This window comes from Miniopterus natalensis, chromosome 1 (assembly GCF_054644295.1).
Source record: "Miniopterus natalensis isolate mMinNat1 chromosome 1, mMinNat1.hap1, whole genome shotgun sequence".
Lineage (NCBI taxonomy): Eukaryota > Metazoa > Chordata > Mammalia > Chiroptera > Miniopteridae > Miniopterus > Miniopterus natalensis.
This window is the reverse complement of record NC_142081.1, coordinates 74,602,206-74,623,788: the sequence shown is the minus strand read 5'-3', so window position 1 is coordinate 74,623,788 and position 21,583 is coordinate 74,602,206. Positions and strand designations below refer to the sequence as shown.

General features: G+C 35.4%; 2 protein-coding genes across 4 annotated transcripts in view; both read right to left on the bottom strand.

Moving 5' to 3' along the window:
• The window catches only part of SCFD1 (sec1 family domain containing 1), a 105,659-nt gene extending 95,579 nt beyond the window's left edge, over nt 1-10,080 (bottom strand). The window contains exons 1-2 of one of the 3 annotated variants that reach the window (XM_016209510.2): nt 10,030-10,080; nt 5,118-5,188 (exon numbers count right to left, since the gene is read on the bottom strand). In XM_016209510.2, the coding sequence (XP_016064996.1) occupies nt 5,118-5,188; nt 10,030-10,078 (120 nt within the window). In that variant the 5' untranslated portion in view covers nt 10,079-10,080. Of the gene's footprint in view, nt 1-5,117; nt 5,189-10,029 lie in introns of those variants that run through there. The other 2 variants (XM_087823268.1, XM_016209511.2) reach the window with 2 other exon arrangements.
• Nucleotides 10,081-15,346: 5,266 nt separating this feature from the next.
• Nucleotides 15,347-21,583, bottom strand: part of G2E3 (G2/M-phase specific E3 ubiquitin protein ligase) — a 64,074-nt gene continuing 57,837 nt past the window's right edge. The window contains exons 14-15 of the mRNA XM_016209512.2: nt 17,756-17,946; nt 15,347-16,590 (exon numbers count right to left, since the gene is read on the bottom strand). Of these exons, the coding sequence (XP_016064998.1) occupies nt 16,334-16,590; nt 17,756-17,946 (448 nt within the window). The 3' untranslated portion in view covers nt 15,347-16,333. The remainder of the gene's footprint in view (nt 16,591-17,755; nt 17,947-21,583) is intronic.

Here is a 21,583-nt window from a genome sequence, read left to right as displayed (position 1 = left end):
TATTTTTATTTTATATTTTTAAATTTTATTTTTGTTTTGTGGGTTGTTGATTGCTCTAAACAGGGTACTCAAGTCCAGTCACAAACAGTGTCTGACACTGGCTTGTACCAGAGACCATCCAAAAAGACTGAGAGTCCTAGCAGGCTACCTAATACATAGAAACAAACCCAAATAGGCAGCCAAAATGGGGAGACAAAAAACAAGCCCCAAATGAAAGAATGAGAGAAGTATCCAGAAAAAGAGCTAAATGAAATGGAGATAAGCAATCTATCAGATATAGAGTTCAGAATACTGATTGTAAGGATGCTCAACAGCATGAAAAAGGATATGGAAACTATGAAGGAAATTAAGAATGACAGCAGAAATAAAGAATACACTGGAAGGAATAAACAGCAGATTAGAGGAAGCTGAGGATCGGATCAGTGAATTAGAAAACAGGGTAGAAAAAAATCACTCAATCAGAGATCCAAAAAGAAAAAAACAATTAAAAAACAGGAGGACAGTCTAAGGGAGCTGTGGGACAACATGAAATGTAACAATATTTGCATCATAGGAGTGCCAGAGGAGGTCGAAAATAAGCAAGGGTTACAGAACCTGTTTGAAGAAATAATAGCAGAAAACTTCCCTAACCCGGTCAAAGAAAAAGTCATACACGTTCAGGAGGCACAGAGTCCCAAGCAAGAAGAACCCAAAGACGCCCATGCCCAGACACATCATAATTAAAATGCCAAAAATTCAAGACAAAGAGAGAATCTTAAAGGTAGTAGGAGAAAAGCAACCTGTTACCTACAAAGGAGCTCCCATAAGGTTGTCAGCTGACTTCTCATCAGAAACTCTACAGGCCAGAAGGGAATGGCATGAAGTATTCAAGGTAATGCAAAACAAGGATGTGAAACCAAAACTACTTTATCCAGCAAGGCTATCATTCAAAATAGAAATAAAGAGCTTCCCAGATTAAAAAAAGGCTAAAGGAGTTTATCACCAGCAAACCAGCATTGCAGGAAGTGTTAAAGGGGCTGCTTTAATAAGAAGAATAAAGAGAGAAACATAGGCATAAAGAATTAAAATGGCAATAAATAAGGATCTATCAATAATAACCTTAAGGACTTTAAGGGAGAGATCAACAGCAATATGGTCATAGTTGTAGACTTGAACACCCTACTGACTTCACTGGATAGATCTTCCAGACACAAAGTCAACACTGAAACAGTGACTCTAAATGACACACTAGATCAGATGGATTTAATTGATATTTACAGGACATTTCGCCCCCAAACTGCAGAATATACATTCCTCTCAAGTGCACATGGGTTATTCTTAAAGATAGGCCACATGTTAGGACACAAAACCAGTCTCTACAAGTTCAAGAAGATTCAAATTATATCAAGCATCTCAGATCACAAGGGCATGGAATTAGAAATCAACTACAGTAAAAACACTCAAAAACATTCAAACACATGGAGGCCAACAAACATGTTATTAAACAATAAATGGGTTACCAATAAGATCAAGAAAGAAATCAAACACTTCCTGGAAACAAGTGAAAATGAACACACAACAACCCAAAACCTATGGGACACAGTGAAAGCAGTCCTGAGATGGAAGCTCATAGCATTGCAGGCCTACCTCAAAAAGCAAGAAAAATTTTTAATAAACTGTTTAACCCTACAACTTAAAGAATTAGAAAACTCCCCTGTGAAGTCATCTAGACCAGGGCTTTTGTTTGCTGGAAGTTTTTTTTATTATTGCTTCGATTTCATCAGTTGGTATTAGCCTATTCAGGTTTTCTAAATCTTCCTGATTCAGTTTTACATGATCTCACTCATATGTGGAATCTAATAAACAAAACAGACTGAGGAACAAAATAGATCCAGAGACATAGAAGCATGGAACAGACTGATGAATCTCAGTGGGAAGGCAGGGGTGGGAGAGTGGGTGGGGAGAGATTAATCAAAGAACTTATATGCATATATGCATAACCCATGGACACAGACAATAGTGTGGTGAAGGCCTGGGGGTGGGGGGCAGATGCAAGGTAGAGTGGATAAATGGGGGGAAAAAAGGGTGATATCTGTAATACTTTCAATAAATATAATTTAAAAAGAAATTAATTAAAACAAAATAAAAGGTGTTGATTTCCCCTGGGTAATCAGACATGAAAATTAAAACAAGATATACTTTTGTCCATGGTTTTGGTTTAACTGCGTGTATGCAGAGAAAATTTTAACATATCCAGTAAAACTTTAACAATCTAAATGATAAAATTTTGTTATCTTTATTTTCTCCTTTACACTTTTATTTCCTGAATGTTTTGTAATAAACTTTTCCTTTAAAAAATTCTAAATCAAATCAAATCAAATCAAATCAAAGGAGACACAAGAGTTTTCCAGACAAGAAAAAGCTAATAGAGTTTGTCACCACTAAACCAGTATTGTAAGAAATGTTACAGGAACTTCAAGAAGAAAAAGAAGAAAAAAAGATAAAAAATATGAATAAAAACTTAGGCAATACTGACTTAGCTATCAATAATTACTTTAAATATAAATGGATTAAATGCTTCAATCAAAGGACATAGGGTGGCTGAATGAAAAACAGAACTATACATCTGCTGCCTAAGAGAGACCACTTCAGGTAGAAAGACACACATAGACTGAAAGGGATGAAAAAGAGTATCTCATGAAAATGGAAATGAAAAAAAACCTGGGATAGCAATACCTTTATTAGATAAAGTAGACTTAAAAAAAAAACACACCATAAAGAGACAAAGAAGGATATTTCATATACAATAGCCTAGATATGGAAGCAACCTAAGTGTCCATCAATAGACGACTCGGCCATAAAAAAGAATGGAATCTTACCATTTGCAACAACACTGATGGACCTAGAGGGCATTACGCTAACTGAAATAAGTCAGACAGAGAAAGATTTCACTTACATGTGAAGTCTAAAAGAGAAAATAAATGAACAATAAACAGAAACAAACTCACAGATACACAAAACAAACTGATGTTGCCAGATGGAAGGGGGGTCAGGGCTGGGTAAAAAAGGTGAAGGGATTAAGTAGTACAGATTGACAATTAGATAACAGTCTTGGGCATATCCCATGAACACAGACAACAGTGTGGTGAAGGCCAGGGGAGGAGTGTTGGGGGCTGGGTGGAGGTGGGCAAAGCGGGAGAAAATGTGGGACATCTGTAAATGGTGTCAACAATTACAACAAAAGTTGTACAATTTAAAAAACACACAAAACAGTCATGGGGATGTACAGTATAGGGAATAGTCAATAATATTTTAATAAATATGTATGGTGCCAGGTGGGTTATATAACTTACTTCATAAGTTATATAAATGTCTAATTACTATACTTTATACCTGAAACTAATGTAATATTGAATGTAAACTGAAATTGAAAAAAACAATACCAGAGACTATAAAATCTTCATCTTAAGCTATAATAAAGTTTGAACATACAGCAAACTCACATATGCTGCCTTACTCAGTTCACATATATCCTTTCTAAAAGGAGAAAAGTAAATATTAGTCATCTTCAAAACTAATGGGTAACAAGTTCCAAGAGTATAAAGAAACTTTAGCAATTTAAACATCTCAGGTTAATAAGATACTCATTTTAAAAATTAAGTCCCACCCAGCCAGGCATGGCTCAGTGGTTGAGCATCGACTTGGGATCCAGGTGACCAGGGTTTGATTCCTGGTCAGGGCACATGCCCGGGTTGCGGGCTCGATCCCCAGTCGGGGGCATGCAGGAGGCAGCTGATCAATGACTCTCTCATCATTGATGTTTCTATCTCTCTCCCCCTTTCCTTTCCCTTCTCTGAAATCAATAAAGATATATTAAAAAAAAAAAAAATTAAGTCCCTAAAGAGTACTCGCTCGCCTTACTCTGTCACATGCATTTCCTCACATTCTAAAAGTATTAAAACTAACACTTTTGAGTGTTAAGAATTCTAACTCAAAATTAGTTTTAGAGTTAAGGAAAATAAGAGAGACATGTCCACTAGTGTTCTTCACAACTACCTCAATAATTCTTTATGGGTTAATAAATTGGTAATGAGAAAATGAAACATGCTGTCATAAAAACATGGTTGGTTTTCTTGAATGTCAGTATTTCCTTTAGAAAAGCTAAAAATCTCCCCTGTTCTAGTTATGAAGTTGAATGTTGTTTTCCTCAAAAGTTGTCCCTCCTTAAATCTCAATATATCTTGTAATATAGAAATGATGGCAGGAAAGAATTTGACACAGATCTATACCCCAAAATTCTCCAGTTATGTAATTCAAAGGCTCAATATAGACTTTAGAAACAAAAAACAAGTGTAGTTTATGCAAGGATCAATCAGAAGATGCCCATAAATAAAGAGGCAGGAAGGGGGAAATTAGGGGTCATGTTGAAGCTTAAACTATGAATTCAATATAGATGGCTTTAACCAAAGTACTTATAAGGACTCATAGAGAATCTTCAAAATGCCCAGAGCTGTAACCAAGTTGACTTGTTCTTAACTGCTAGCAAGAGAGAAGTTTAAAGTGATTATAAACTGGTAAGATTGAACCTAATCAACTGTATTATTTCTTTGAATAAAGAGCTACAGTGAGCATGAAGTTTAGAATAAAGGGACTGAAAGAATAGGAAGTCTAAAGGTTCTCCAGCATTTCTCAGGGAGAAAGATTATGGACTGCTTTCTGGTCCAATTAACAGTTTTGCTGATAGTTTTACGTATCACAAATTATTAAAGTGGCATTTTGGTTTACAGATCACTCTCTCAAGAGTTGGTTAAAATGGACCAATCCCTTGAGTCTGACTAACCCTGAGCAAGCGTGCAAGATCCAAACTCTGGACTTGCAAAGCTAAGGAACAAAATATCAACCAGAGTAAAGACCTATTAGAATGGTGCTGCCCAGGAGATCAGGATTCCCTCGATGAAATGTTATCATCATTGCTTGTTTTACTCCATGTAATATTTATTTAAAAGATTCACATTAAGAAGCCATGCACTGCAAATGAAATGTGCTACTGTTCAGTATAAACAAGAAATTCCCTTCAATTGCCACCAATAAGGGCTGAGAAAAAGGAAACAGTTGCCCATTAAAATAAATTCTCTTACCTTCCATACTGGTTCTCCAGTGCTGTTTTTAACATGAGGCACATTGAAATTCAACATACGTTTCAAAGCCACTAGAAATGAAAATAGTCTCATTAAATATTACCATTTTTTTTTAGGATTTCACTTTTCCCCCACATTTATTACTTATTACCTCAAAACAAAATACACAAATTATTCTAGTAAAACTGATTAATCAAATGACTGGATATGTAGAAGTAGGGTCAGATTTTATAAGACCATTCCATCAACAGCTAATTGGTATGTGTTTGGGATTTTCTAAAATACAATAGGCATCTATTTTCAGGTGAAAATGTGAAAAATGTTCAGAAAGAAGCCATTTCCACTTCTCCTGACGATCCCACAGTACATTTTATATAGATGCAAAATAAATTTTGTCAATCATGAGCTTGCTGTGGCTTCAATAACTGGTGCTGTTGTCTACTGTATACTTGAAAGCACAGCTTAAGATCAGTTTTTCTAAAAAAAAAAAAAATTACCTGTATATTTAATTGGTTCATATACAAAAATCTTCATGCATTAGGGTCTATTTTTTAGTTATCTTGGGCTATATTTTAGGATCAGTTTATCTTGTCAGATTCACTGAAAAGTTATATTGCTTATTTTATGCTCCATGGAAAAAGTGAGAATTTCACAGACACGGTAGATAACTGAGAACTCCTGTTAAGAAAATACACAATTTCTAAAATCACAGCAGTTATGCTTTATGTTACAGTATTTTGCGGTTTTTATTGCTCGTCTGTTCATGTGTTACAACAGACTGACAACAGATGTAATTCATTTCTAAGGAAAATAAAAATCTCGATGTACTTCTGTGTGAAGATGAGATGGCCAAATAGTCAGGGAAGAGTATTCATTAGGTGATTTAATTTTTAAAATATTGGCAACACTAAAATCTACTTGGTTGATTTTAGAAAGCATTTTGAATAGATTTTATTTAGTAATACCGAATAATCTACAAGCCCAATTCCTACCAGAGAATTACATAATACTCAAATTACCTGATTATTAATTTATAGTATATTCATTCACTCACTAGAAAAACTTCTATTAAATGCCTGTTTATCGAGGCAGGTAAAATAAGAAACTGCACTTCAGTGATATATTTGTATATTTGTGTGTGTACATACAGGCATAATATTTTGGTAAAATATTAGTACCTCATACCCAGCCAATAACACACATTGCCAATACTAATTTACACTTACTTCGAAAGCTCATGGGTGTTATGGTATTATATAAAAAACACACATAAAAACACAAAAACCACTTTGGTACTTAAGACTGAATTAACACAAGAGGCATAGAAGGTGCTCCAGGATTAACTCTCCCACTGTGCTTTAGAAGAACTCTTCCTCCCCTCTCCAGGCAATACAGATACTACCATCCTGCCACTCAAAGCCCAATGGAGAGAAAATCTTGTTTCTAGGAACAGCTGTTCACAATCTTGACACAGGACAACTAGGAAGAACCACAGCCTGAGCTGCATGTGAGCCCCAGGTGTACAGTGTTCTCCAGAGGTAAGCCCAGGCTAAATGAGAGGGGCCAGTAACAGCAGGTATTTGCCTTCTTAGCCCCACCTAGGTATCCCCAACTTTGAGCCTTTGCTAACTTGTTAACAGGGATTTTGACACAGCGGGTTTGTTAATAAAGTACAAGGCCTGTACCCAAATAATGTATAAGAATGTAATTTTCCTTTCATCAGAGTAATGCCTTAAAGGCTTAAATCATTGCTTTTAACTTGAATGACAAACTAGTTTTCTTTACTGGCCCTAAACACACTATTCAGTCCTAGATTTGGTTAATGTAGTTTCACCCTTGCCTGAAATGTGTTTTTCACACATTCACTATATACTCAACTATATTTACTACTCATTCAACAAATGTTTAGTGAGTGTTTATTATTTGCTGGACACAGCTTTAGCTGTGGGCACTAAATAAAACAGACTGAATAAATGTTACCTATCCTCAAGTAGCTTTCATTCTAGTTGGGGAAGGAAGACAACAAAATAAATAAAACGTGGTATGAGAGATCATAAGTGCTATGGAGAAAAACAAGGAAGGGAAGGGGGAAAAGGGAGTTGTGGGGTAATTTTGAATAGTCAGAAAAGGTCTCCTGAGTAGGTAACATCTGAATAAAGAACTAAAGGAAGTGAGAGAGTGAACCACAGATATCTCTAAAAGAATATTCTAGATAGAAAAAACAAATATAAAAGCTCTGAAGTGGGAACTCCAGTGTGTTTAAGGAAAAGGAATAACAGGGAGTGAGGTAAAAAAGTTAGGTAGGAATCAAGTCATTTGGAGCCTTGTGAGATCACTTTGGCTTTTTACTATAATGAAATGAGAAGCAGCTGGAGAGTTTGGAGCAAATATGTGACATTTGGATACTGTGTGAAGAAAAATGAAGGGGAACAGGGATGTAAAAGCAAGGAGACCAAATAGGCGGTTATTACAAAAATTCATGGTGGCTAAAACACGGGTGATAGCAACGACAACGGTCAAATCCTGGAAATATTTTCAGAGTAGAGCTGACAAGATTTACTGACAGACCTGATGCAGGACATGAAAGACAGAAGTCAAAGAAACTCCAAGGTTTTTGACCTGAGCAACTCCATGGATGGAGCTGCCAAAGGCTCAAGAGATCACAAGAGAAAAAGCAGTTGATCTGTGGCTCTCCAATGTTCAGAAGTGAGGAAGCTGAGCAAGAACCACAACACAGAGGCACACATGAAGGACCATGGTAACACAGGATTCTGCCTGTTGCAAAGTAAGAACAGAGAGGGCAGTGGTCCAGGACACTTGCACAAACAAGATGACTTTTAAGGTGACCTCTAAGATGAATAAAGATTCTTCAGACAGGCAAAGCAAAAAACAGGCATCTGCAAAATGGAGATATAATACATATAAAAATCACTTAAACCAGTGCCTGGCAATACTAAATGCTCAATACATATCAACCATTATCCACCTAAATACTGCAAACTCCTCTATCTGGTACTCAGAATATTTGAGAATTGATTGTGAACTATTTCCCAAAACATTCTCAATAGACATCAGGGGAATGTTTAATTCTGCTACTATAGCATATATAAAGGGGTTTATCTTTCTCTGAAAATAAAACAGAACTCAACTAGAGTACTAAGATGACAAGTGATTAATCTGACATAACCTATCTAAGAACGATGTGAAATCCTGCTATAATGAAGTTTATTTCCACAGAAACTGAAATTATGCTATTAGATTTTTAATTCTACGAAGTCTCTGCATATAAAAATTACTACCATACAATTTTCATTTTTCAAAAAGCTCCTTTGTATTGGTAGTGTTCCTTTACAGCATTTTGTTACTGTTGTTAATCCTCACCAGAGGATATTTTTTTCATTGGTTTTTAGAGAGCGTGGAAGGGAGGAAGGGGAGAGAGAGAAAGAGAGAGAGAGAGAAAGAAAGAGAGAGAGAGAGAGTGAAAGAGAAACATAAAAGTGAGAGAAACACATTGATTGGTTGCCTCCTGCATGGGCCCCAACTAGGGGTCAGGGATGGGACCTGCAACCCAGGTAGTTGCCCTTAACTGGGAATCAAGCCCGAGACCCTTTGGTACGCAGGCTGACACTCGAACCACTGAGTCAAACCAGCCAGGGCTGTTTCTTCATATCTTATTTTCTTTAATATGTAGTATAACCTAATTCACTGAGCTTCATTAAACTGTCAAAACCATATCTCAAAGACAAGTGGGGCTTCTATTTGCTTACACAAATAAAAGGAATGGCAGGTATTCCCCATATCTTATTAGGACTTTCAATGTAATTGTTATGCCTGCCTTCACCTGATAGCGTATATTAAATTATCTATTGGGGAAAGCAGAACACAACTCAGTATGCACTGTGTGTCATTATTAATTTTTCCTTTAAAAATTAATTTTTCCTTTGAAACCCAAAGCAGTGCCAAAATCCCTGCTGTAGGTCATATTAATCATAACCAATTATTTTCCTATTCAGATTTATATGCAAAATTAAATAATTACAAGAGAGAATTTCCAAGTATGTACATTCTTGACGGCTTATTTCTATTTGCTCTTCAGAATTAATAGCTTGCCAACTTTTAAGACAATTAGCTAACAGGTATAAAACACTACTTTGTAGCTAACAGGTATAATGCAAGCTGTCATCATAAGTTTACAAAGAATTAAGGCAAAACTAAGAATATCTAAGAGAAAAAATATCAAAGCTCAAGGGAAGAAATGTGTACTTTTTCTCACTACATTTTACTGTATATACTGTATATGTAGTCTTAAAACACTAATTTGTCACAGTTAAAACGGTAAAGCTATTAATTTTTCCCCGTTGCCATTCTTCAACCCCTTTCCAGCAAGGTGGTGAAATCTTTACCACCAGGCATTTCTCTTCAAGCACCCCAATGATTGCAGTCCAAAGGTGAAATGGCAGAACGTAAGCTGCCCTGAAAAGAATACTTAATTTCTTTAATTGTGGGGGAAATTCCAGAAACTAAACTTTCTACATTAAAACTGGGAGAGAACTGCACCACGCAGAAACAAACCCAGAGACCTCATAGGTGGCAACACAGAGAAAAACAAACGCCACCCGCCACATCTTGTCATCATGGCCAGTAGGGAAGAGCAGCAGACCAGAGCAACCGGCCCAGTGCTGCGGCCCCTTCTGCACCACTAACAAGGGGCCGAAATCTCAAGTCAATGGCATCTCTTCCCTAAAAGCTCAAAAGGGGAGGGGCTCTCGATGCTCCGGGAACAGGATTAAACTCCTGGAGGTCCGTCTTCCAGCTGCAGGCGCTGCGACCGAGGGAGGGTGACAAGCAGAGGAAGAGAACATTCCACGGCAGGCACAAAACCGCAGGGAGAAGGGAATAAATGAGTCGGTACCTGTTTGTCTCTCGCGAATACTAGCTGCCGCCATCTTGGCTCCCACCATCCACTGCCCGGCTGGCGAGCAGCGCCGAGGGTGACGTGGCCGCCGCAGCCGCCCCAGCCGCCCCGGAAGCAAAGCCCGGGGAGGCGGGGCCACAGGAAGTTTACTGGGGCGACCCTCCCACAGCTTCCAATCTCCACAGAATCTGGAAACCCAGGGCGGGTTAATGCCTGAACCAGGTACTGATTTCCAGCTGCGGACTAGGAGGAATTTTTATTGTATCTAATCAAGCCGCCGCCACTCAAAAGGTAGCTGCTTTAAGTTGAGCACCTACGGTGGGAGCGTGTAGTGCTAAGGTCATAAATACTGAACTGTTTGGTCATTTACAGATCACTGACTGGTGAGTATACTCAGGGGTTTAAGGACCACAGGGTTAACGTAGTGAAGTTATTCAAACAAAGTAGGCCCTTAAATGCTAGCTCCCTCTTCTGTCTCCTCTTGGCTCTTTACTGGGAAAGGCGGCTTTGGAGCAATGTTTTTCTCGATGTTCCAGTTTTATGGTGGTGGTTTGTTTACATGGACACAGGAGCCAGAAGGGTACAAAATGGCAAAGTGGTTCCATCCCTTTGGTAACTGCAAAATCACAAAACATTACTTTGGGGGAGACTGGGGGAGTGGATAGTGCTGGTGTTTAAATGTGCACTTGAAGCCATGTAATGATGAAATATATCCGATATGGATAACCCTAATTTAATCCATAGATTTTTATTGGATGTCAAATGCATACACAATGACAGCTCATTTCCCATATATTCAAGAGTTCACTGATGACACTGCATTAGCTGTTAAGCATGTTCATTCTGAAGCTGCACCAAATTCTGAAATGAAATTATACTTTGTGTCTCAAAAACTATTTTGAAAACAACTTTCAAATTTATATGAGAAATCAGTTAAAAGTTACCCTAACAATTTACACAAAAGCACATTTTTATACTAAAACATTAACTTATCTATTTTACAAATAAATGTTTATTTTTATTAAACTTAAGACAGGTGATCTTAAACACCATTAGGAAACGCCCTAGAATTGAGCCTACATCTTTTTCCTGTGTAATTTTTATTTTTCAGCTTTATGGAAGAATTGACAAATGAAATTTGTAAGATAAAGTGTACATACATATACATTGTGAAAGGATCCCATCTAGTTATCACCATATATGTGAGAACATTTAAGTTATACTCTAAGCAAATTTCAATTACATAATGCAGATATCAACTATAGTCACCATCTTATATATTAGAGCCTTAGACCTTGTTCATCTTGAAGACGAAAGTTTGTTACTGAATTGTATGACTTATATGACTTATGGGAGCTGGGGGGCATAGGGAGAGGTTGGTAAAAGTTATGAACCTTTAAGAATTGCATTATCTCTCATTTTTATAGGCAACTGGCATAGTCACTAAGAAATTAACTGGAATATTTACTGTTTTATTCAGTGCTATCACCAGTACTTTTTGAACATATATTTTTTATTGATTTCAGAGAGGGAAAGGGAGAGGGAGAGTAGAAACATCAATTATGAGACATTGATCGCCTGCCTTCTGCACACTCCAGCATGTGCCCTGACTGGGAATCGAACCATGATCTCCTGGATCATAGGTCGATGCTCAACCACTGAGCCAATATTTTTCAAGTTTTTTTTTTTTTAAATCATCACTGGAGGATGTTACTGATTCTAGAGAGAGGAAGGGAGGGATGGAGGAGGATATAGATGAGTGAGAGAGAGAGATAGGGAAATTGGTCTGTTGCCTCCCGAACGTGACCCAATCAGGGATCTAACACGCCACCTAGGTTATGTGCCCTAACCGGAAATTGAACTGGAAACCTTTCGGTGTAAGGGACAATGAATGCTCCAACTACCTAAGCCGCCTAGCCAGGGCCATCACAGTATTTTGAAGGAATCACCAATGATCTAGATATGTTGTAAATAAACAGAAATGACAGTTCCTGCCCTATGGAAAAGTTCTACTTCAGTTTTTGTGTCCATGGAACATAAAATATACAGGCTTTCCCACCTTCTAACATCTGAGAACCCAATCTTGTTCACTTGGGTACTTCTACTCTCAAATGCAAATCTATCATCTAACCATTTCAGCTCCATCAGACTTCTCCCTAAGACTATATGGCACATTAAAATGCTTAACATTTATATATAGTATCTACATAAAAATGATTAAAACTGTCCTGAACAAGGAGTGCACATAATGTGGTAAATAAATGTATAGAAAAATATGCCCCACAGATCAGTGGCAGTAGACAAGTAGTCTCTGTGAGGCTGAGACTCAAGTGTTTGTTACATGTTATTAGAATCAGAAATAATCAAAATAAACTATGGCTTCAGAGTATCAGTTAACCTAATTCATTGTACCCTTTTAACCAACTCAACCCATTGTACTTAACCAGATTTTTGGCTTACATAATTTATTCAGGCAAACTATAATTTTTCATTAGATAGTTTTAACATAGAATATCCCAGAACAGCTCATTTAAGAGTTTCCTAGGTGTAAGCCAACTGCAGGGTCTCTCAAATGTGGAACGAATCTTCTATTTAATATTTTTGGAAACTTAACCTTGTTAAATCCTGTCAAGTTATTTAATTGAGTTTATATAAGTACGTCACATTTAGTAGTATAAACACATTTATTTAAAAACACTTCACTTAAGTGTCATGTTTTTTGGCTACGTCTGATGTTTTCAAAAAAGGGAGGAGACACGCTGACACATAAACCATCACCTAGCACAGTACCAGGCATACAGTAGGTGTTGGAATATGTTTGGCAATTGAAAAACAGTCAAAATGATGTGATACACATTCAAGCAATCCATCATTCAATGTGTTCTTATGCTTTGTATTGCATTACTTGAAGCATAAAAAACTAGTTCAATAGCTTACTGTAAAAGTAACAATGAAGCATATGATAATCACTGTAAAAAGATTACATATTTATAAATAGAATCTTGTTATAATAATGTTCTTATAATGACTGAATGCTAAAGGCAAAGTCACTGAAAAACTTAACTATTATATTCTCCTTAGCATTTAGCATCGAGTACAAAAGTTCCATTAGCTTCCACATAATTAGGGGAACAAATTATAAAAAGTTTTGGTATAATGTAGAAACCAAAGTGATTTCTCAAGTTAGTAATCAAATGAAGGCTTTTTACTTGACCCAAATAAAGAATGGCTTATTCATATTATAGGAATGAAATATTACAAAATATAAAATCATAAGGTAATTTCTGACATTTTAAAGAATATTTACCTTAAATACTAAAACAACCAAGTATAAGAACAGTAGAGAATTGTATAAAAAACTTCCAGATGAAGTTCTCACACCCAAAAGTATAAAAACTGTTTAAAAACAATGAATATAAAACTAACCAAAGACCATTAACGGTAGATACAAAATAGGCAAATTTTTGGTTTTCCTTGATATTGAGAGCAATAGAAAACAAGCTTGAAATATATGGCATTAAGATTAAAATATTTAAAATCAATACCAGTAAGGATTGTGCACTAGCTAGAACAACAAATAGGATAAGAACAATCATAATCCAACCATTTGACACGGTAACACTGCAGAAAACCACCTACAAGTTTATCTGATATGCAGATTACACAGATTAATCTTAAAAAATCATACTAATGGAACATTTTTAAAACCAGGAAACATTTTTCAATATGAATACTTATGCTTCAGTTTAAACTGTGAGTATCCTAAATGATTATTTATACCACCTTATCTCTAAGGCCCTGTCTACGCAAAAAATAAGTGAAATGAGGAATTAAAATACTGTACTGTTTTTAATTGTAGCCAAACCAGGCACCCTTCCTCTCTCCCGCCCCTCCCCACCTAAAAAGAGTATGTGTTCATCAGCTTAATTACCACTGTAGGAGAAATGAATTAAAACTACAAATAACCAGAAATTTGTTTAAATTAGATTATTTTGTTTGTATTGGTTTAATGGCTTTTAAAATAATATAAAACTAGGTTGGTTAAGAAATAGCCAATCTATCAATACATTTGAAATAAAAGCTATATGGCAAGTTTGAGGTTTATATTAGATATTCAAACTCTTTTTTTTCGTTAATCCTCATCCAAGGATACTTTTTCCACTGATTTTTAGAAAGAGTAGGAGAGAAAGGGAGAGAAAGGGAGAGAGCGAGAGGGAGAGAGAGAAAGAGAGAGAGAAACATCTATTGGTTGCTTCCTGCACTGGTCATGACTGGGGCCAGGGATCAGGACGGAACCTGCAACCCAGGTATGTGCCCTTGACTGTGAATTGAACCTGAGACCCTTCAGTGCAAGGGCTCACACACTACCACTTAGGCACACCAGCCATGGGCTCAAACTCTTTTTTGATAATCTGTTCCTTTAATTACTTTCAATAATCTAAATTTAACACAAGACAAAGAAATGCCTTGTTTAATGTTCTTAAAAACTTCAAATGAAAGTGAAACTTTAATTTGCTGGGTCTGTTAGTAAGTATAACAAAGAAAATTACACTAGGATCAAGTTTTAGTTTTCCTTTGGTATTAAGAGATATATATATTACCAGTATCAAATCAATCCTGTTATTTTCTTTAAAAACATCAATAACTGCGTGGCCAGTATGGTTAAGTGGTTAGGGCATCAGCCAGCACACCAAAGGGTTGGGGGTTCGATTCTTGGTTAAGGGCACCAACCTGGGTTGCAGGTTCCATCCCCGACCCCTGGTCAGGATGCGTGCAGGAAGCAACCAGTCAATGTGTCTCTCTCACATTGATGTTTCTCTTTCTCTCTCCCTCCCCCCCCACCTCTCTCTCCTGCTCCCTCCCTTCCTCTCCCTCGCTTTCACTTTCTCTAAAAATAAATGGAAAAAATATCCTTGGGTGAGGATTAACAAAAAAATAAAAATAAAAATACCAATAACTTAGGGATGTTTCTTGGGGAGAATGAGAATATGATGATAGCTGATATCTGCTTTGTATATCAAGAAAAATGTGGCTATAATCAAGCAACTTACCTCTCCTACAATTTACTGTGGTGGAAAACCCATTTTTATATGATAATAGATTAGAGAAATTAGACTTTTCCAATCTTCTTTTGCAAAAGTATATATAATTATGGGGACATTGACTATGGGGACATAATCTTCAAATTGTTATTACATGGTTTCTTGTTACTTTTAGGTAACATTTAATAAATGTTAATGTTCTTTGACTTTTAGTAACATTAATAAAGTTAAAAAAGGAAATGAGTTTATGGAAGAATACGCTGAAACATCAGTTAATTCTGCATGGTGAGATTAGAGTGGGTTTTTATTCTATTTGTATTTCTTTCTTACATATTTCTACATTGCGTATATAACAATGGATACCTTTCAAGAGCAAAAAAGATAACAGTAATGCAATGGTGCAAGCTTACCTATCATACAACCATCTTGATAATAAATAACTGCCAAATAGCCAAACCTACCACACAACAACCCACATAGATCATTCAGATAACCTGAAATGATTATGGATCAGACAGGGGGGAAAAAAAATCCTATGATTAAAGCCAGGGCTTTAAAGAAGACACTTTCTTAGTATTTTTAACTATATTTTATCCACCTTAGAAGTGTTTTTAAGACTATGGAATGTCCATAGATCATAGAATATTTGTGCAATTCCGCTTTTTATGTAATAAGTACTTCCCATTAGGCATAATCTAATTGCAGTGTGGGTCTATTTTAATATAAATCAGTAACCTAAAAAAAAACTTTTAACAACCGATTTAGTACTATCCTAGGAAAAGATACATATAACACATACCCAAGAATATATGCCTTTGATTTATATAACAGGATTTATCAATTAGCTTTCCTATTTAATGCTTTAAAATAAAATAATTTGAAAATTGCATAAAGCTAGGAAAAAGTCATTGTGGCATCCTATAGCTAATCAAAGTTTACAAAAACAGTGAGTACAAGTTTTTTTCTTATATATACCATGCTACTATACTTGAAGAAATCTTGAACAGCCATTCTAAAAATATTTATATTGAAGATTATGAAGCATGTATACTAACAAAATAGAAAAACATCAACTCTGACTGGTACACCTTAACAAAAAATTTTTAGCTTACATGGCTAAAACATTCCTTTATGTTCACATCATAAATTTTATTGGACCAAGAAGCTGACAAGTTTGTTCAAAAGTGATGATGGACATATTTCTGAAACAAAAGTATTAATAGCAGCTTTTAAAGAAGCATCTCTTTGTTTAAAACAGCTTAATGTCCAATGTAGTGAGAGCTTTCCTCCTTTTCTAGTCTTAAAGTATTTCTTATGGCAAAGTCCATCTTTTCTTGAAATTCTTTATATGTATTGGTGATTGGAAGAGCTAAATAGTTGTTATACTTGTTTCCAAAAGGAAAATCCACATGAAGGCACTCAATTGAAGGAGTGGGTTTAAATCCAGCTGGTGGAATTGAATTGCAACCAGTTGCAAAAATAAGAATGTCTTCCAATGTTGTTGCAGATTTACCATCTGAAAAGTTTACCAAAAAGAGGAAAAGAAAAATAAGTTTATTATATATTGCTACCATCATAGATTCTTCCCCAACTCGACTGGGAATGTTGAAAGGCAGAGCCTCCCACATTTATCTTGGGCAAACTAAATCACCAAGTCAAATGTAGTAATAGGAAGACAGTATATTCAATAAATTTTTTTTGAATCTTAAAGTAGGGCGCACAAAATCATTTAGTTAACTACTCACTGTATATTTGAATGCCTTCTCTAATATAAAGTTATAGAATCTAAGAGGTTCAGTGGGTTATGAAACTGTCTTTTTGGGATATGATACTAAAAACAATTTTAAATGACTTCTAGATCATCACTATTTGCTAAACAAGTTCAGTGATTTTCAACCTTTTTCATCTCGTGGCACATATAGACTACTCTGTAGCACACCAAAAAATATATTTTTTGCTGATCTCATAGGAAAAAAAAAAAAGGTATAATTTTGATTCATTCACACCAGATGGCTATTGTTGTGTTGGAGGTTCTCATTTTTTTTATTTGACAATCTAAGGGAAAAGAGGTCAGTGCCCCTATGTAGCTAGGCACTGAATGTTTTTAAAATTCTTGCAGCACACCAACTAAAAATCAGTTAATTAGTTCAACATACATAAAAAAACTAAATAGTGTAAAAAAATTTAAAAGAAACCTAGCTAAAAGAATATTCAACTAAAAGTTAAAATATTCCCCACTCTATTAAACAAAATTATTTCACATTGCAAATGCTCAATGATAAATATGACTCTCACAGCCCTAACCAATGGATGAAGAATTCATTTTAACTTAATTTCAAAAACGATGAAGCAGACAATTAGCTTTTATTCTATGCAGAGGCAATCACCCATATATTTAAAATTCCTAGGAAGAATGCCTTTTATCTCAAATTATATAAAGGAAAACACTGTAAAATATAACTTTATTTCTGTAAAGTAACCTTTCTTCATCACTTTCTTCATCATTTCTGTAACTTTTCTTCATCACTTTCAACTCAGTCACGTAAACTTGTTTTTAAATGTTTTGTTAATATGGAGTTAGCTGATGAAAGTTCTTATTATCAAAAAGCAAAACTCAAAGAAATAAAGTAATATACTGAAACAAACATTTTAAGACAGATAAAAATAAAACATCCACATACCCTCAACAGCCTGTAAGTAACTGTTCCAAAATCCCAAAGACTGTGCATCAGATAATGTGTGTACTGTAAAAAGATCACTAAGGATTTTTGCAGAAAGATTCTCAGGTTTATGACAGAAGATGCTATAAAATGCTTCCGGATAAGTCTGAATTTTCTCCAAAACACCAAGAGTTTTCAGACCCTGCTTAAAACTTAAGAGAAGAAAAGTAATGAGCAAACATTCATATACGTGTTTGGTATTACAACAGGGAATTAACATTTCTAGCTATTTTATTTTTTTAAATTCCAATTTACCTATTTTAAAAGTCATACTACTACTTTTATAAAATAGTTACCTCTTAAGATTTTAATAGGCATATTTAAAATCTAAAGTGAATCAATGTACAGTAGCCTCACCTTATCAATGGGAGATATGTTCCAAGATCCATGGGCAGATGCCTGAAACTGTGGGTAGTACTACATTTTTTCCTATACATACATACCTTTCTCCTTAGTAATCAACTTCTTCAACTCTGCTGGAAATGTGGCAGCAGTTTCTTCATAGGCAAACAAGGCTCTCCAGTAATTTTTATATTTTTCAGTCCAAACCTATTCCTGAATCTGTGAAACCATTCCTTATTTGCAGTATATGTCTTCGTGTCAGTTAAGTTTAGGGATCCCTTACTGAAGTCTTCATATAAGCTCAATGCTTTCTGGAGCAATGTGTTGCCATCAATCAGAACAAGTTTTCTGTTCATGTCTCTCACCCACAATTTAATGCCTTTTCCATCTTAACTAAGCATGTTTCTTGCAATGTGGCCGTCCGTAACTTTTGCAATTTGAGGTGGGACATCAAAACTAGCATGAATTTCTTTTTCCTTCTTCACAGTTTCACAGATTTATTCTTACTATAGATCTTAGCAAGCTCAGCATATGATTTTTTTCATTCCTTATTAAGGCTGAGAATGTTTGACTTTTCACTTAAAGGAAGCACTTTATGGCTTCTCTTTGGCAATCTGAATTTCCAGTATCATTACTCTTGCATTTTGGGGCCATTATTAAGTAAAATAAGGGTTACTTGAATCCAAGTAGTGCAATACTGTGACAGTCCATCTGAAAACCAAGATGGCTACTGACTAAGGGGCAAGTAGTGTATGCAACACATATGATGGTAGTGCAAGATTTCATCATGCTACTCAAAACTGCACAATTTAAAAAATTAATTATTTATGGACTTTTCCATGTAATATTTCTGAACCGTGTAACTGAAATTGAAGAAAGTGAAACTGTGGATGGGGTGGTGAGGGACTGCTGTATTTACCCTCTTCCTGAACAATACAAAGACCTTAGAACACTTAAAACTCTAATAGCTTTCACTCTTCCTCTGCTACTTAAAAATCCTTTTTAGTCCCATCTTGTATCATAAACTCCCAAAGTAAATATATTTGTACAATTAGTTGCTCTGTTTACCATTGTCTTTACCATTCCTTCTCATTAGTAAACCTGCTAGAATCTTTTACCTCTTGTATCCAGTAACCTTGCTAAACTCTTCATAGAAAAATTTCTTAGATTATTTTAGGTAGACAATCATGCAGACTACAAATGATAATTTTAGTTCTTCCAATCCTTAATAGCATTCACTTATTCATTAACTTGTTGCTCTGCTAGGGCCTTCAGCATATTGTGGAAATGAAGAGGGTAATTATGTGTGTACTAGGCTTGTCTGGACTTAAGGGGAATGCTTATAACATTTCACCATTAGGGATGTTTGCTGAATGTTTAGAAGATACTCTTTATAATGGTATTTCAAATTGTTAGTTTAAAATTATGTTTAAATGTATGAAATATTTTTCTGCATCTAAAATTGTATGATCAGATGTTTTTTCCCCCCTTTTAATCTATTAGTGGGGCGCACTACAGTAATGATTTTTTTTTTTTTTTAATGTCTTTATTGATTTCAGAGGGAGGAAATGAGAGGAAGAGAGAGAGAGAGAGAAACATCAATGATGAGACAGTCATTGATCAGTTGCCTCTTGCATGACCCCTATTGGGGAACAAGCCTGCAACCTGGGCATGTGCCCTAAACGGGAATTGAACCAAGATCTCCTGAATCATAGGTTGATGCTCAGCAGCTGAGCCATGCCAGCCAGGCAGTAAAGATTTTTTTAATGTTGTACTTGCCTTGCATCCTTTTGTAAACTCTCTTCAAAACAGATACTTTAAAATCACTGCTATTTTAGACCCTTACTAATTATTTGTATGCTTAAACTTATTAACTTTTAAGAGACCTGCTTAAAATATCTAACTATTTTACCAATTTCTGTGTTATTTTATCAGTTTTTGCTTTACATATTTGGAGGCTATATTTTTAGGTACAAATAGATTCGAGACTATTTAATGTTCCTAAAGAGTCTGTTCTTTTTTAACACTATTATTACAGTCATTTAAGGAAAAGTTTTGGCTTTTCTTTTTAGATTAGAATCTCATTATTTTTTTATTTTGCATTAATGTAATTTATTTAAAATGCAATTTAAGATCCTATCATTTTAATACAAAAGTCTAAGCTATTTACACGTGTTACAATTATCAATCTAAATTTATTTTTTTACTTTATAGTGTGATTTCTCTAAACATGTTTTTTCTTTGCTTGTTTTTAACCTACATTCTGCCTATTATTTTCTTTATTTCTCCACCTAAGCCCACCAAACTGGTTTGGAAGTCACATACTCTCTCTTCCTGTTATTTTAGAATATACTTTAAAGATACACACTCGCCTTAGCCAGTATGGGTCAGTGGTTAGAGCATCAGCCTGAGGATCAAAGGGTCCCGTGTTCAATTCTAGCCAAGGGCATGTACCTGGGTTGCAGGTTCGATCCCTGGTCCCAGTTGGGGCATGTGTGGGAGGCAACCAATCAGTCTCTCTCTCTCACATCGATGTTTCTCTCTCTCCCTCCCACTCTCTCTGAAAAGCAATGGAAAAATTATCCTCAGGTGAAAGTTAAAAATAATAATAATAATAAATATATACACATACACACACACACTTGACTTAACAATCTAAAGTTAATTGATGCTTCCCCATTACTACCTCAACAATATAAGTCCCTTAAAACAATAAATCCAATAATATCCATTTTCTTCTTACAAATTAATTCTTACATACTAATATTTTAATTATTTTAACCATTTTACCAAAATTTAGTTGTTTTTTAATGGCCAGTGCTTGTTTTTATCTATTCATGTTTTTTCCATTCCTGGGCTCACTGTTGCTTCTTGTACCTTACTTTTTCTTTCTAGGTTCAATTTCTTCCTTCCTTAAATATGTATTTTATTAATCTCTTTAGGAAAAAAGTAAACTGTGTCTGTTTCAGTCTTGGATGATAATGTAACTAGTTTGTGAAGTTACTACCACAGCTATCTGTTTTCATTGTTGATATTACTGAAAAAACTGCTTTCAGTATAATTGATGCTCATTTTTACAATATTGTCTTTTCACTCAGAAAGCAGTTTCATCACAAAGTACAGTACTTTGGCTCATTAAGCCCTGTGAACCTGAAGAACTTCTGAAGCAGCATTTTCTATTTTATTTTATTTTTTAATCAGTCACCAAAGGATATGTCTTTATTGACTTTTGGAGAGAGAGAAAAACACTGATGTGAGAGAAGTATTGACTGGTTGCCTTCCAGATGCGTCCTGACCAGGAATCAAACCTGCAACCTTTTAGGGTATGGGATGACACTCCAACTGAACCAATCAGCCAGGGCTCAAGCCAAACTCAACTTTATGCAAACTGAGGGTTCTGATTTCATATGACAGCTAGGGCACTTGGCTTTTGGCTTCCTTGTTATT